At 44.1% G+C, this 16,327-nt stretch overlaps 1 protein-coding gene across 1 annotated transcript; it reads left to right on the top strand.

The window, feature by feature from the left end:
* The first annotated feature begins 14,510 nt into the window (after positions 1 to 14,510).
* On the top strand, positions 14,511 to 16,070 carry LOC107373151 (olfactory receptor 6N2-like). The gene has a single exon (XM_015941321.3). It carries the CDS (start codon positions 14,608 to 14,610, stop codon positions 15,526 to 15,528), a length of 921 nt encoding a protein of 306 aa, XP_015796807.1. The 5' UTR covers positions 14,511 to 14,607; the 3' UTR covers positions 15,529 to 16,070.
* The last annotated feature ends 257 nt before the right edge of the window (positions 16,071 to 16,327 follow it).

Here is a 16,327-nt window from a genome sequence, read left to right as displayed (position 1 = left end):
TCCATCCAATCAGGACCCTCCTACCACAGCCACCCAGTTCATTCGCTGTGCCAGGCGCACCTGGGCTCAGACCACGGCAGCTCGTCAACGGACAGCTGACCGCAACCGCCGTCTGGCGGATCGCCACAGACGACCCGCTCCTGTGTATGTCCCTGGGCAGAAGGTCTGGCTCTCCACCAGGGACATCCGGCTAAAGGACACCAACAAAAACTTGGCTCCTCGGTTCATTGGTCCTTATCCCATCGCTGACGTCATAAGTCTCTCCACTGTCCGTCTGGCCTTGCCTCCGTCCATGAGAGTCCACCCTGTGTTCCACGTCTCCCTGATAAAGCCTGTTCTGTCCAGTCCCCTGTGTCCTGCCCCCACTCCTCCTCCACCTGCTCGGCTCGTCGGAGGTGGCCTGGTTTATCCGGTCCGTCGTTTCCTCGATGTCCGTCCCTGTGGCAGGGGCGTCCAGTACCTAGTAGCCTGGGAGGGGTATGGTCCGGAGGATTGTTCCTGGGAGCCTCGCTCCTTCATTACTGATCCGGATCTCATCAGAGACTTCGAGGCCTCTCGGGCTTCCTCCTCCTCCGCCTCCTCCTCCTCTGCGCGGCCGCCAGGTGGCGTCCGTTGGGGTGGGGGGTGGGGGCCGGTGGGGGGGGGGGGGGGGGGGAATACTGTCACGGTTCGTGGTGAGCTTCCTGCATGTAACCCTGTTTTCCTCTGAGCATTGTTTCAGGTGGGCGTGTCTGAGAGTCTCCAGCTGCAGCTAATCCTGTCATCAAGGTCCAGGGGATTTAAGGAGCAGTGTGACACTTCAATTTGCCAGATGATTACTCTGTTTGGGTAGCTCTAGCCTTTTACCTGTCTCGATCCCGTGTTTTTTTTTTCTAGTTCTTATTTGCTTACCTGATCTTGTGAATTTTTGCTGGATTTCCTGTCGCCAGAAAAACCCTGACTACTCTTCCCTGCTCTGCTCCAGGTTTCACTCCACACTCCACCATTTCCATAACCAGCCCGGACTCCTGCAACTCAGATCACGCTGTCTCCTCCCCTGGCTGCCCGCTCTCAGCCGCTCACCTGCCCTCACCAAGCCTCTGCTCCTACCTCCTCTCTGGTTCAACCGTTCCTTCACCTTCTGGAGCCTTCCTGCTCACCCGGACCTGACCTAGCCCTTCCCAAGGCTCTCACCACTATCTGCAATCAGTAAGCTCCACTCCTAAGATTATCCTCCATCATTCCCACCATATACTCACTCTGTCTCCCTCCACAGAATCCTCTCCTGGAATCTTGCTGCCAGCCTGCATGTCATCTGTTCCCGTTCTTCACGTTATTCTTCATTAAATAATAAAAATGTTTTACTTACTTGCAGCGCTGGACTGACCATAGGGCATAGCGGGCAACTGCCCGCTGGGCCGACCCTTTCATCTTTTATGGGCCGGTGTCTTTTTTTTTTTTTTTTTACCTGGCCTCTAGTTGTTGCGGACAACTTGCCCGCGCCGCCCCACGCGACGTCTCGTAAAAGTTGGTGGATTGGCCAATTGGTAATAATACACTCTGGGCTGGACCAATAGCCAGAGGTCTGATGCACCCGCCAGTTGTTTGTGAATCTCAGTAAACAGACAGACGAGCTTTACAAAATGGAGAACAAAAAACGGAAAGGAGGAGCGGAGAAAATTCGACTAAAAAAGAAACTGGCCCTTCAGGCTGATGCTGGCACATGTGTTAAAATCTCACAGTTGTTTGGTAGTGAAGGTTCAAGTAAAATCAATTTAGGAAGTGATGGAGCCTCAGCCCAGCGACAGGTTGGAGAAGAAAAGAGGGAGGAGGAGGAGAAACCCGAGCCGGTGTTGTGCCATAAATTGACTCGCTGCCAAAAAATGATTAGCCACCGCGGGATCGCGCACGGTTAGGTAATTGCATTTCTAGACAAAATTCCCCAGGATTTCGCCCTAAAACTCAGCATATCTAGCAATATGGACATTCAGAAAGCAAAGATAACCTCTTCCGGTACTTAAACAGATGTTTATCGCGGATATTAGTGTGGCAGTGTTTGTGGCACCCTGCGCGGGAGCACGAGGACGTGCTTGTGGAAAGAGGGAGGAAGATGTAGCAGTGTGAGCATCCACAATATCCCGATTGATGATGCGCCCTGGCTACTGGGCTGAGGAGATGTCCCTTTGGCTGACTGGTTAGAGCGTATGACTCTCACCCGGGAGTCTGGGGATCGAATCCCGCCCGGGCACTCCTTTCTGCACCTTGCCACATTAGTTTTTCCAGTTCGGAAGTTGTTTTAAGTGTTGCTATTTGTCTTAAACGTTCACAATGAGGATATATTAATCCTTTTTGCAATATTTGCGATTGAAAGATGGTTTGTGCCACAAACTTTGTGGTAAGAACTTGCTTTCTTTATGTTACAGCCTTGATACTAAAAAAAATAAATAAACAATGTAAAATGGCACCCTGTATTGAATGTAAACGTTGTATAAATGGAAATAAACAATTCTCCAGCGATTAAATTTTTCCCCTTCCTTTCTTTAGTCCATGACATGGAGCCACAGTTAACTAGTTTGGGGCACATTTTTACTTGAAAAAAAGTATTTAAAATGATCAAGCTTTGGCTTTAATGACACTGTGTAGGTTGCTATCTATACATTACGTTGCTCTATTTAAAAGTAACAAGATAAAAGCTCTTCAGCACATAAAATTAAGATTGTCACTTGCCAAATAGACTACACCCTCCCGTTTACCTATAAGAAATGCCTCAAAATATCTTTAAATTCTTTATTGATGATTTAATTGTAGACAACTAAAATGGCATTTTACTTGCCAAAAAGTGATTGAATCGCTAAGATTTTCATGGAGGCTAAAATTGACCAAATAAGGGTTTTATGTATTATCTGTTGATGTTACTGTACTCATACTGCCTACTGTATCATCAAAAACACCCCAAAAATGGCAAAAAAAGAAAAAAAAGAAGATAATTTCCCTTGCCAAAAATTGATTACAGTGTCCTGGTCACGTGTAAAGGGTTAAATTGACCTAAATATTACCTTATTTATTATCTCTTGATGTTATTAGTGCCATCACAGGATGCTGGGTGTCTTCCACATTCATAAACACCTAAAAAATGGCAACAAATGATAATTTCCCTTGCCAAAAATTGATCACAGAGTCCTGGTCACCCATAAAGGCTTAAATTGGCATAAATATTACTTCATTTATTATGATGCTGGGTGTGTTCCACAATCATATTCGAATAAACATGAAAATATTCTGTCCGAATATCTGTTTCTTGTTATAAATATAACAGCATGAAGGATTTACAGTTAAAATAGGAGAAACACGTGACTCCCCAGGAAGGGTCGTAACACCACTTGCCTCACACACATAAGTGACCAAAACAAAGCAGCATGGAGACACTCCGTCTCCAACCACCTCTCAGGCAGCAGCCTGCACTCCCAAGTTCTATACGTCACCAGAACATAAACAACCGCAACACAATAAAAGCAGTGTTATACAAAATGGAAGGCCTGTAGTGTTTATTCTCTTACAGTAACGACTTATCAATTTTTTGGAGGAATTTATTTGAGAATTTTTTGGTTTTTATTAATTGTGCAATAGAAAAGTAATCGCTAGATTAATCATCTAAATAGTCATTAGAATAGTCGACTATTCAATAAAATAATCGTCAGAATAATCATTTTAAAAATAATCAGTTACCCCCAACCCTACTTTTTAGAATACCAGGATAGGAAGGATGGTGTAGGTTTATGTTTATTAGATTGATACATAAATACTACCAATAAGAAAGTGTACGTTGGTGTGTGTCAGAAACAGCGTAAGGCTTAATGTCTTTTCCAAAAAAAACATGGGCCGGTCTCCAGTCAAAATGCCCGGGCTGAATTTTTGTCCCAGTCCAGCCCTGCTTACTTGCCGGTTCCTGTGTTGTGATTCTGCATGCCGTGGGTCAAGAAACTGCCACCCACCATGACATCCACAGTGCAATTGCAACTCTTTTCCTGAGTGGCATGCAGGCTCTGAAGTTGGTGTTCCTCTTGTCCATGGCTGGATGGAGCTTGGAACAAAGATATGAAAAGGTCTCTTCTGACATTCTGAAATGAGCTATCCAATCTGACGGAGTGAAGTTTGGCATGGTCACATCTCAAAAGGCACTGGCACAGCTGAAGGCCCACACAGTTGGTTGCCGTCGCTGATTCAAAAGAGCCAACAACAAAAAATAAATAAGTTAAAACAGTCATAACACAGTAAAAACAATAGTGCAGTGAAAAAGATTGAAACAGTATGGTTATAGACATAAAGTTCACATAAATAGAATTTGTTTAAGGTTAAAATAACAGCTGTTCTTTATGGAGCTTCCAGTGACTGGCTATGTTTTGTTCACTTTATTAATTGCACAAATGTGGTATTGCTTGTAATTACTTATATAATTAATTATAATAATTTCAATATAGCTGCACAACTTATCTATGACATGCCCAGGAAGTAAAGAGTGAAGGATTCAGGCCCTCGTGTTGACTAGCATCACCATGTGTGCAGAAGCTGTTTGAAACTTAGTTAGGTGTTGGCCTTTCATGTTTAGCATGTCTTAAAAACGATCAATATACAACCAAACCATTTGATTTTGGTGCTTTTTTTAGTTTTTCTTTTTTGATAGTTGCCCTAGACCCCCCTCAAAGATTATAACGACATGTATTACAGCATTAGAAGTTACTTACCACCTGGCGCCTCCGTCTTTGTCTCAACAGTAGAAAGTTATGCCTCGTGTCCGATATTAATTTCAGAAAGCGTCATCGCCTTTCAGCTGCCCTCCTCCTCGATGTGCACAGCATAGCTCTAAACGCTATTGTGATGTGGGTGTAAAGAATATACCAAACACCAAGAACAGAAAGAACGCACTGCTGACTGGACTCCATTGTTGTTGTGTTTTGGCGCAATCTCGTCGCGGTGTGACGTTAATCGCGTGTGACGCATTACGCCACCCCGCCTACTAACTGGAGCCTGGAATGCAATAGAAATGCTTGCCAGAAAACTTCTAGACCCATACCGGTACATACTGGTCCATAATACCCAGACCTGACCGTTCCAGACCAGGAGATGGAAAAGAGCTATAAGACTTCCTTTCTGGAATGATCTACTTGGCAACAGGAAAACTAGCAGGCTGAATGAGTCATCCCTGTAAATTGAGCCTTCCTTTTTAGAAGGTCCTGCCTTAGATAGAAGCAACAATGTTTGTTATAGGTTAAGTGTGGACAGTGATGGATTGTTCTTTGTCTCTGTCTGTCTGTGTTTCAATAAAACCAGCTGAAGATAGAGAACGCGCCAGAGAGTTGATTGGAACAGGGCCTGAAAGCGGTTCTGAGCCAGTCTCTCTCTCTCTCTGCTGTCTCCTCACAGCGTAAAAAACCTAAGCCCCCTTCAGACAGGCCATGAAAAACGGAAATGTTCCGGAATCTGTCCGTAAGACCTTTCTGTCTGAATACAAACATCCGGATAACGTGTTCCGGAATTTATCCGGACAAAGCCCCTAGTAACAGGTCCGGACATGTTACGGACAGGCTGGCTTCTTCAGACTGGTGAGGTAAAGTTCCGGACAAGAGGGAGGGGGAGGAGGAGGGGACCGGGGGACGCTGTGCGCACCTAGATAGCCCGCTGCTGTAGCATGCGGCGAACCACTGCAGCTCGCCTCCTACGGTACCGTCTAGACGCGCGACGGAGCGCTTCACACCGCTTCAGTGATTCCTTTAACCATTGAGCTTCACCATCCAGGTCTCTTATGCGTCTTCGTGTGCGCAGAATTATGCTTAAGCGCCTCGTGATTTTTATCTTGAGAGGCGCTATAGAGATATTTTCTTCTTCTTCTTCTTCTTGACATGAGTCCGATTCTCTCTCCCCCCACCACCACCCCGCCGCCGTCAGACATCTGGAACTTTTCCCTGCTGTGTGAACGCAGCCGAAAGGACAAGTTCCAGTACAAAAGTATTGTGTCTGAAAACACAGTTCCGTTTAAAAACCGGATTGAATTGTCCACAAATGTTCCAGAATGTCTGTCTGAAAAGGGCTCTACTGACTTCTCTCTCCTGAGTGTGGTTCAATTCAGGGTTCAGTTTCAGGATTTAAAAATACCCAACACCCGTTTTGGGCTACAGATTATTTTGCTCTTCCATTGTAATGGCGGATAGCCAAGCGGGGTGCAGCAGTGGCAGTTGCCGAGGCAAAATCTCGGGCGTGGGAGGAGTTTGGTGAGGCCATGGAGAAAGACTATCGATCGGCTCCAAAGAGGTTCTGGCAAACTGTCCGGCGCCTCAGGAGAGGAAGGCAGCAACTCGCTCACACTGTTTACAGTGGGGATGGGGAGCTGCTGACGTCAACTGAGGCTATAGTCGGACGGTGGAAGGAATACTTTGAGGAGCTCCTCAATCCCACCAATGCGCATTCCGAGGAGGAACCAGAGCTGGGAGGCCTGGGGATGGACTGTCCGATCTCGGGGGCAGAAGTTGCTGAGGTAGTCAAACAACTACACAGCGGCGGAGCCCCGGGGGCGGATGAGGTTCGTCCTGGGTATCTTAAGGCTATGGATGTTGTAGGGCTGTCATGGTTGACACGTCTCTACAACATTGCGTGGTCATCGGGGGCAGTTCCTAGGGAGTGGCAGACCGGGGTGGTGGTCCCCATCTTTAAGAAGGGTGACCTGAGGGTGTGTTCCAACTATAGGGGGATCGCACTCCTCAGCCTCCCTGGAAAGGTCTACTCCAAGGTACTCGAGAGGAGGGTCCGATCGATAGTTGAATCTCAGATAGAGGAGGAGCAATGTGGTTTTCGTCCGGGCCGTGGAACTGTGGACCAGCTCTATACCCTTGCAAGGGTGATGGAGGGGGCATGGGAGTTTGCCAAACCAATCCACATGTGCTTTGTGGATTTGGAGAAGGCTTATGACCGTGTCCCCAGGGGCACCCTGTGGGGGACGCTCCAGGAGTATGGGGTGGGTGGCTTTCTGTTAAGGGCCATTCAGTCCCTTTACCAGAGGAGCGTGAGTTTGGTCCGCATAGCCGGTAGTAAGTCGGACCTTTTCCCAGTGAGGGTTGGACTCCACCAGGGCTGCCCTTTGACACCGGTTCTGTTCATCACTTTTATGGACAGAATTTCTAGACGCAGATGTGGTGTGGAGTGTGTCGAGTTTGGTGGCAGGAGAATCTCGTCTCTGCTTTTTGCGGATGATGTGGTCCTCCTAGCTTCATCCAGCTCTGACCTTCAGCTCTTGCTGGGTAGGTTCGCGGCCGAATGTGAAGCGGCTGGGATGAGGATCAGCACCTCCAAATCTGAGACCATGGTTCTCGACCGGAAAAGGGTGGCTTGCCACCTCCGGGTCGGGGGAGAGGTCCTACCTCAAGTGGAGGAGTTTAAGTATCTCGGGGTCTTGTTTACGAGTGAGGGTAGGAGGGATCGGGAGATCGACAGGCGGATTGGTTCGGCGTCTGCAGTGATGCGGACGCTGAGCCGATCTGTCGTGGGGAAGAGGGAGCTGAGCCAGAAAGCCAGGCTCTCGATTTACCGGTCGATCTACGTCCCAATCCTCACCTATGGTCATGAGCTTTGGGTAATGACCGAAAGAACGAGATCGCGGATACAAGCGGCCGAAATGAGTTTCCTCCGTAGGGTGGCCGGGCTCAGCCTTAGAGATAGGGTGAGGAGCTCGGACATTCGGGAGGGACTCGGAGTAGAACCTCTGCTCCTCCGGATCGAAAGGAGCCAGTTGAGGTGGTTTGGGCATCTGGTCAGGATGCCTCCTGGACGCCTCCCCGGGGAGATGTTTCGGGCATGTCCTGCCGGCAGAAGGCCCCCGGGTCGACCCAGGACACGTTGGAGAGGTTACATCTCCAATCTGGTCCGGGAACGCCTTGGGGTCCTGCCGGAGGAGCTGGTGGACAAGGCTGGGGAGAGGACGGCCTGGAGCTCCCTAGTTGGGATGCTGCCCCCGCGACCCGGACCCGGATAAGCGGAGGAAGACGAGACGAGACGAGACATTGTAATGAAATTCTTGCTCAAAAGCTTTAACTTTCCCTTACATTTATTATAGGATTTTCTTTAAGTTTTTCCTTTTGCAACACTTTTTCGGTACACGTAGTTTACTGCATCCAATTCACAACTGAACTCTCTTCACATAAGCTGTGTTCTCATAGCACATACAGGTACATACAGTACTAAGTTTCTTTTTGTTTGTTCTTTTGCATCAGACGCCATCTGTGTGTCTACTGTCAAGTGCCCTGTGTGCGTTTATTGCTACTCTGCTGAGTTTTGCCAGATGTCCTCGCCTCCTGGGATAACATCTCTGCTTCTTCACCTGGTTCTGCTGCCTGCTGCTCTGGTTTTCCTGCTATGGTTTTCCTGGATCTCTTCGGATCGCTGGGATCTGGTCTGTTTCCTGCTCATCTTGGTTCCTGCCGGTGGATGTCGCTAAATGGAATTACTATTTCCTGATTGGGATATCTGCTGACTATTCCTCTGTGTAGAGGGTTGCTTTCCTCACTCCTGATGCTTCTGTGCCTGGGAACTAACTTTGTTTTCCTCTGCTGAGTCCTCAGGGCCTCTGGGATTGTTCAACGATTCATGGTTTCTGCCAGGACCCCGCGTCCTTGAAAAAGGGGGATATGTAACGTCCAGAAAGGGTCAGTTTTAACCTATGTATAGTGACCATATAGTGACCGGTCACCTACAGACATAATTCCACTATCTAGATGGACTTCCTACTCTGTCTTCTAAAGCCCAGAAGATTCTGCAGTGCTTGTTACACAAGATAACAAGATAGTCAACACACGTTCTCTCTCCCAAGGTCTTCAAGACTTTCCTCTTATCAACTGCAGGATTCCTCCCTCTGAATGAAAGTGAACTTTTACAACTCATAAGTTAAATAATCATTTATTATCATATGGTTGAATGAACCAGATGTTATATGAAATGTTTGAATAATCTGTGCCTAATTCATCTTATTGGTCATAATTAAATATGCAGTCATTACACGCCTGGCTGGCGGCGCGTGCACACGCAGCGGCTTCTCTCTCTCTCTCTCTCCAACTTTTTTTTTCCTTTTCCTCTTTTTATTTATTTAAATTTTTTTTCGGTATGTCCATGTCACGCCTATCTGTCTGCAAGCGTGTATACGACCGAACATCTTTGCTCGACATCGGCAGGAACAATGTTTGTAAGTTAAACTCTACGGACACCACAGAGCTGAGAAATCTGGGTCTGCTCTGGAGGACTATTCAATCACAGACTGCCACTCCTGCTCCTCGCCCACAAAGGAGGCGCCTCAAGCGGCGTGAGAGGAAGCAGAAGAGGGGAAAGCGTGGCGGTATCCGAGCTACGCTAGTAGCCCCACATAAACCCGCCATCGTCCTGGCCAAAGTACGCTTGCTAGGAAATAAACTGGACGACATTCGATTACTTCGTTCATCTCAGAGGAATGTAAAGGACTGTTGTGTTTTTATATTGACGGAAACATGGCTCAGTGACAGTGTCCCAGACCGTGCCATTCAGCTTGACCAACCTGCTACCGTGCTGACCGAGATATTGTCGGGGGAGGTAAGGCCCACGGGGGTGGACTCTGTGTTTCCATCAATGACGCCTGGTGTCACGATGCTGTCGCGGTCTGCAAACACTGCTCGCCTGTACTGGAGCTTATGGTTATTAAGTGTCGGCCATTCTATCTACCGAGGGAATACTCAGCCATGCAACTGTGTGCTGTGTACATCCCTCCCTCCTCCAATTACAACAACAGGAGTGAGGCACTGAATGAACTGTACCAGCGCATCAGCGAGCAGCAGACAGCCCATCCTGATGCCTTTCTCATCTTGGCTGGGGATTTCAACCATGCAGACCTAAAGTGCATGTTTCCAAAAATACAGCAACACATTGACTTTCCAACAAGAGGAAATAACACACTGGACTGTGTTTACACCACCCAGAGATGAGCTTACAAAGCTTTCCCCCTCCCCCACCTTGGTGCCTCAGACCACATCACTGTCATGCTAATGCCTGCTTACAGACCGCTCGTTAAAGTCACCAAACCGGTTTGTAAGCAAATACAAGTGTGGCCAGAAGGGTCTTCAGAGGCTTTATAGAGCTCCGGGAGTTGACGTCACTTCTCCCGGCATGCAACAGTTCAAATCGAAACGGCGCCATATTGGCATGCAGAAGCCGGCAGCTGGACTATTTGTTATTGTCAGAAAACTCAATCAAACGGGAAATATGGTAGATTCCTGTTGTGCCCCAGGATGCAGAACAAATGCGGACGACATAAGGAATGAGCCATCTACAGGATTCCCCAAGATCCGGAGCGCCGCAAACGTTGGATCATTGTAATAAAACGCACTAGTGACAGGGCGAAAATGAAGCTGTGGGATCCCGAGAGTAAAGGTTTTCGCTTATGCAGCGACCACTTCATATCAGGTACTTAAACCAACGTTTCCTCAACTGTGTATGGTATTTATTTTAAATGCTTTTATTATGATTCTTAGTGGGCTTCCTAAACTTATTTTGGCGTGGCTTTTTCTGTCTTATTACTCATAACCAGTGTTGGGAACGTTACTTTAAAAAAGTAATTAGTTATAGTTACTGATTACTTTGTCAAAAAAGTAACTCAGTTACTAACTGAGTTACAAGATCATAAAAGTAACTAATTACCAACAAAAGTAACTACTTAGTTACTTTTTTCATTAAAGAATGCAAGAATTACTACAATAGTAAAATATAAATGACTAATGACTGAACATAATAAAATGTATGTCCAAATGTTTTATATAAACCTGAATAATTTAAATAAATACGCACTTAACAGGAGGAACTACTAATAGGAACATTACACTAATCTAGAATATTAAAAGGTCACTGAGTGATATTTAACCAAAACCCAATCAGCTAAAATTTAAAATTGCAAATAGAAACACCTGTAAAGGTTCCTGAGCCTTTAAATGGTCTCTCAGTCTAGTTAAATTACAGAAATAAATGTAATTTTGCACAGTATTTAAATTTTTCCAGCTTCATATAATTGTGTGTTTTAGCAGCATTTCTGTTGCTGGTAATCTAGTAATGGTTAAATAAATAAATAAAATCCTTTCAAATGACACTAGAAGAGGCACAAGCCTGATGGAGGACTTACATTTACTAACGTGGGTCAGACCCAACCATAGAAGAGCTGAAGCTGGGTGGTAAACACACACAGGTAGTTCTGATAACACCTGAGCTCCATGCCGTCTGAGACTGATGCATCAGTGTTACAGCGGGACTAAAGACATGATCAGGAACAGGTTACAGCTGGATGATCTAGGAAGGCAGAAGATCAGGACGTCTGAGCGGTGAACAGTTGAGCGGACCTTCGGGACGTCCCGCTGTCACGCTAAGAAGGGCACGGCTGCAGACCCTGCAGCAACAAATCTGCGGGGGGTCTGCAGCCGTAGATATTCATCACGTCTTCCTCGTTCTTCACGGGCCGTGACGCACTTGGATGAAAACATCTACCTCTTTAGCTCCTGATCAGCTGATGATGACAGCTTCAACACACCGCGCTGCTTAACGCACGCATTTTCTTATCAGTAACAGAAACGACGTTTTGATAAAAGAAGACGTAATTAATTAGTTTGCTCATTACAGAAAGAAATATTTTTTATTAACGCGGTTATTTTAAACGGAGTTATTCCCGTTGTGTCTACAGCATGCGGTGACAGCGAGAACACTGAGGGTCTCCGCCCACCCGGCCAATCATCATCGTGTTTGTAAGTGTGTTACCGACACCTCTCTCTCCCTGGCTGCAGCTGAAGTGTGGCGGTCAGAAAGCCTCACGCTGCTGCTCAACGTTCGACAAGCACATAGTAACGCACAACCTTCCGTCCCCAGTAACGGTAACGGCGTTGTAACGGCGGGAAAAGTAATTAATTAGAATATTCCGTTGCCTATAAAAGAACGCCGTTAGAAATGCCGTTATACTTAAACGGCGTTACTCCCAACACTGCTCATAGCAGCAAGTAAACATCACGTAAAACGTTGCCTCGTGAGTTCTGCGTGCTGCCGTTTCCGTGTTTTATGATCACAGCAATTAACCGGCTAAGCTGTATTAAATTTTTAAGCAATGGTTGATCAATTGTCAGATCACACATAAAAAGCACTTTGGATTGCTATTATCTGTCTCACCGAGACAACTTACGTGTAAATCTGTTATTTGTCCGTCCATCCATCCATTTTCATCCGCGTATCCGCAGTCGGGTTGCGGGGGCAGTAGCGTGACTTCCCTCTCCCCAGCCGCCGGAGCCAGCTCCTCCGGGTAAATCCCAAGGGGTTCCCCGGTCAGGTCCGGTGTTGTGCCAAGTCCGCTCCGACAGCTTCTGGCGTCGGAGCGGGCAGTAGAGTCGAGAGTCCCAGACCTTCTCCCCAGCTCCTCCGGCCGGGGGAATCCCAAGGGGTTCCCCGGCCAGATCCGGTGTTGTGCCGGTAAGAAGTCCGCTCCGACAGCTTCTGGCGTTTTTAAAAAGTATCCCAGGGTCACGGTAAGGGTCGGAGATGTTTAGTCTATTTAATTTCTGACTATATAAAACGATTTCTTCTGTTTTAAAGTGTGAAGTAAACTCCGACGAAGTAAAATCCAAGCGGATCCCGTTCATGTTCATGGTTACATCCGTGTTTGTTTACCTTTTTTGCATGCCAAAATGGCGTCCACTAACTGAGAGTCACGTGGGCTCTGGAGCTCTATAGGACTGTTTTAGCTCCACGGACTGGAACATGTTTGAGCAGGCTGCCACCTACAATAACACCGCTGATCTCAGGAGTATGCCGAGACTGTTACAGCCTACATCAAGAAATGCATTGAGGATGTAACAATAACTAAAACCATAACTGTCCGTGCAAATCAAAAACCATGGTGCATTTACGAGACCCACAAATTCGGATTTATCACTCTGTAATGACGCAATGGTCTGTCTTATAAAAGAGGCTAATGTGAGTTTTCAGCTGCTTTGTAAAGGAGACCACTGAGTTCACTAATCTCAGGCTCAGGGGGCGAGAGTTCCAGAGTCTGGGGGCCACAGCAGCAGATGATCGGTCACCTTTGGTCTAAAGACCACGTGATGAACTGCAAACAAGGCTTGAGCTTTGTTTTGTTGCTTATATCGACACAAACATATTACACTCCATGGATTTACTCCTATCAATGTACACATAAAATACATTTCTAACACACATACCACTTATCCACATTCAATTTAGTTTTAGATAAATTATTAAAATTGAATAGAGTTTTGGTCTTCATGTTTATCTCTACTTCCGTATCAATGTGAAGGGGATAATGGATGGTGGACCTCAGTATTTTTGAAACTCTGGATATGGCTTTGAGGCCAGCCTGGCACTAACTAGGACTGGACAATATGTCAATGTTTTTGAAATATCAATAAAGTTTCAAATAAGGTGACTATGCCACTTTGCATTTGGCTTTTTCATTTGAAATTCTTTGGGACATTCGTTTGTGTTTCAGTGAGCCTTTTCACCGTAGCTGCCACACCAGGGTTTGTTCCTTCCTCCAGGTAACAACTATGGGGACCTTCATGGCCAAATCACCTCATAAACATATCTTTCCCTAGTGTGGGGCATTTGAGACAGGTAGCTGTAACTCTTAACAGTTTTTAGTTGGTTGGTAATATATAAGTAGGTAAATAGGTAGGTACTTTATTAGAAATGTAATGTCCAACTTGCATAAAAAACAAAAGAAAACAAAAAATGTACAATTTTAAACATGAAGATAAAACCCTACATGTTTGTTAACTGACAGCTGCATCACTGTTACCAAAGCTCACACTGATCAAATGCAACTTAAATAAATGTTGCTTTTATGCACTTTTCTAGTTCAAGGCATGGATTGTTAATAGCTGAAAAATTGCATCTTCATGTAAGGAAATTATTAGTTTTGGTGTGTAGTTGTCAGCCTCTGAAAAAGGATTTATACTATAAGAAACAAATTAAAAAGTCTACAAATACCACTGGATGTGTTTTTTTTAAATAGCTTGTTTTTGTATAATATTTGATTAAGTTATTATGTAATTAATTTAGATATTTTATTGCTAAAGCTTTACACGACAATGCCCTGCAGGATTATTTAGTTAGGAAATTTACTAAAGAACTGCCTTTTCAGGTAATATTTTAGTCAAAGAGGTAAAAAGTAATTTTTGCCATTTTAAACAATTTCACACTAAACTTGCTGTACCAGTCCTAAAACTTTTCTGGTCTTTATGCCATTTTTATTTTTTCTCACCTTTAAATAAACAAGAGTAGAAAAAAACTCATTTTCCAATCTGTGTGGTGATTAACCCTGACTCCAATTTATTTTTGTTTATTGCAACTTCATTTTGCTTGAGTAGAAGAAGCAGTGGTGTGGTTCTCAAGAGATCAGATCTTTAGAGAGGCAACACATCTAATAAAACCCTGACAGAGACTCCAGCAGTTCAGGTTGAAGTATTAGCAGACAGGATTGTATGAACTGCATCTTTAAATCTAGAATTATAATTGTGTTTTACTCAGGAATAATTGTAATTTAATGAGTGAACAGTTTCAGTAGTTTGAAAACATATGGATAATGAGTCTAACATTGCCTACATAACCCTAAGTGGGTATGTAGAAATGAACAAATACAGGTATTTGTATTTTACTGTTTTGTTTATTGTATATGTTTTAATAATCTGTAGTAATTCTACTATTGTGTATATTATCTGGACAGACAAGGACCTCCATGAGCCCATGTACATTTTTATTGCTGCTTTGTTATTTAACTGTGTTCTGTACAGCACTACAGTTTACCCAAAACTCCTGATAGACTTTTTATCTGAAAAACAGATCATATCATATTCTGCCTGTCTCTTTCAGTTTTTTACATTTTATTCTGTAGGTGGAACAGAATTCTTACTGTTGGCAGCCATGGCTTTTGATAGATATGTGTCCATATGTAATCCTCTGAGATACCAAGCTATCATGACTAAGGCCACTGTCACTTCCTTTCTGATTCTTTCTTGGATTATACCTTTTATTCACCTTGGAGCTGAGACCTTTTGGAGTGCTAAAGCTAAATTATGCAGCTTCAATTTAAAAGGAATATTTTGTAATAATTCTATTTTCCCACTTCAGTGTGTCAAATCAAGACTAATTACTATAATGGGGCTTGTTTCTTTAGTTTATGTTGTAATACTTCCAATTCTTTTCACAATTTTTACGTATACCAAGATATTAATAATATCATTTGAAAAAGGGAAAGCTTTCAGGAGAAAGGCTGCTGAGACCTGCATACCCCACTTGTTGGTTTTAATCAATTTTTCTTATTTAGCTATATTTAGTATAATTATAGCTCGTGTGGAGTCTGACCTTTCTGAAACTGTTCAGTTTGTAATGACACTGCAACTATTTGTTTACCACCCTTGGCTTAATCCATTCATTTACGGTCTAAAAATGAAAGAAATTTATAAACGATTAAAATTCTTCCGTCTGACCATAGTGTAGATTCATGTTGGCACTTTTGTACAGTTTTAAGTATAAGTGAGGGTTTACAATGTACTATCTATATTCCTTTATCTTTTAATGTTGTTCCTTTGTGTTACTGTGAAAGCTGCACATAACTAGGGCTGGGTACCATTAAATATTTTTCAATACCACAACTTCAAATATACCTGGTTTTTAATGCCTATATGTATAATTTTTTAAGTAATTAAATGATTGTTTTATTAAACCAAACAAAAACACAGCAAACTTTTAGTGCTAACAGTAAAGGCATAGTATTTCAATATTTGTAAATAAGTAAAAAGGCAGTATTTATATTTTCGTGCAAAATAAAACTTAACAGTATGAAGATAGAGTGGGGACATTTTTTCTTTGGTGTAAAATAGAGAAACATATACTCTTAACTAATAAAAAATATTTGGATACCAAATAAACAAATTAAAACCACTGTATAAAAAAGAGGCAAAACACTGAGTAAAATAAATATGTACACTATATAAACATGAGTCCTAGCAGTTTTTCTTCAGGACAAATTAGCGTGTCTCCATTTTATGGCAGCAGCCAGGCTCTTTCTCGACTGATAGCTTCCTTGGAATAAAAAAAATGTGAGCTCAACTGATCTTGAGGATGCTTGAACACAGTGGTACCTTATGGCCAAACTAGAGCAGGGGTGTTCAATCCTGGTATCTTGCACATTTTAACTTTAACTTTTTCAACAGACCTGATTCCAATTAGAAGGGGATTAACAGGCTTCAGTAGAGCCTAATGAGCTGCTGCACACATGATTCAACTACTGAAATAA

The sequence above is a fragment of the Nothobranchius furzeri genome, chromosome 14, assembly GCF_043380555.1.
Source record: "Nothobranchius furzeri strain GRZ-AD chromosome 14, NfurGRZ-RIMD1, whole genome shotgun sequence".
NCBI lineage: Eukaryota > Metazoa > Chordata > Actinopteri > Cyprinodontiformes > Nothobranchiidae > Nothobranchius > Nothobranchius furzeri.
The sequence above is the reverse complement of the archived record's forward strand: the minus strand, read 5'-3'. Positions and strand labels throughout refer to the sequence as shown.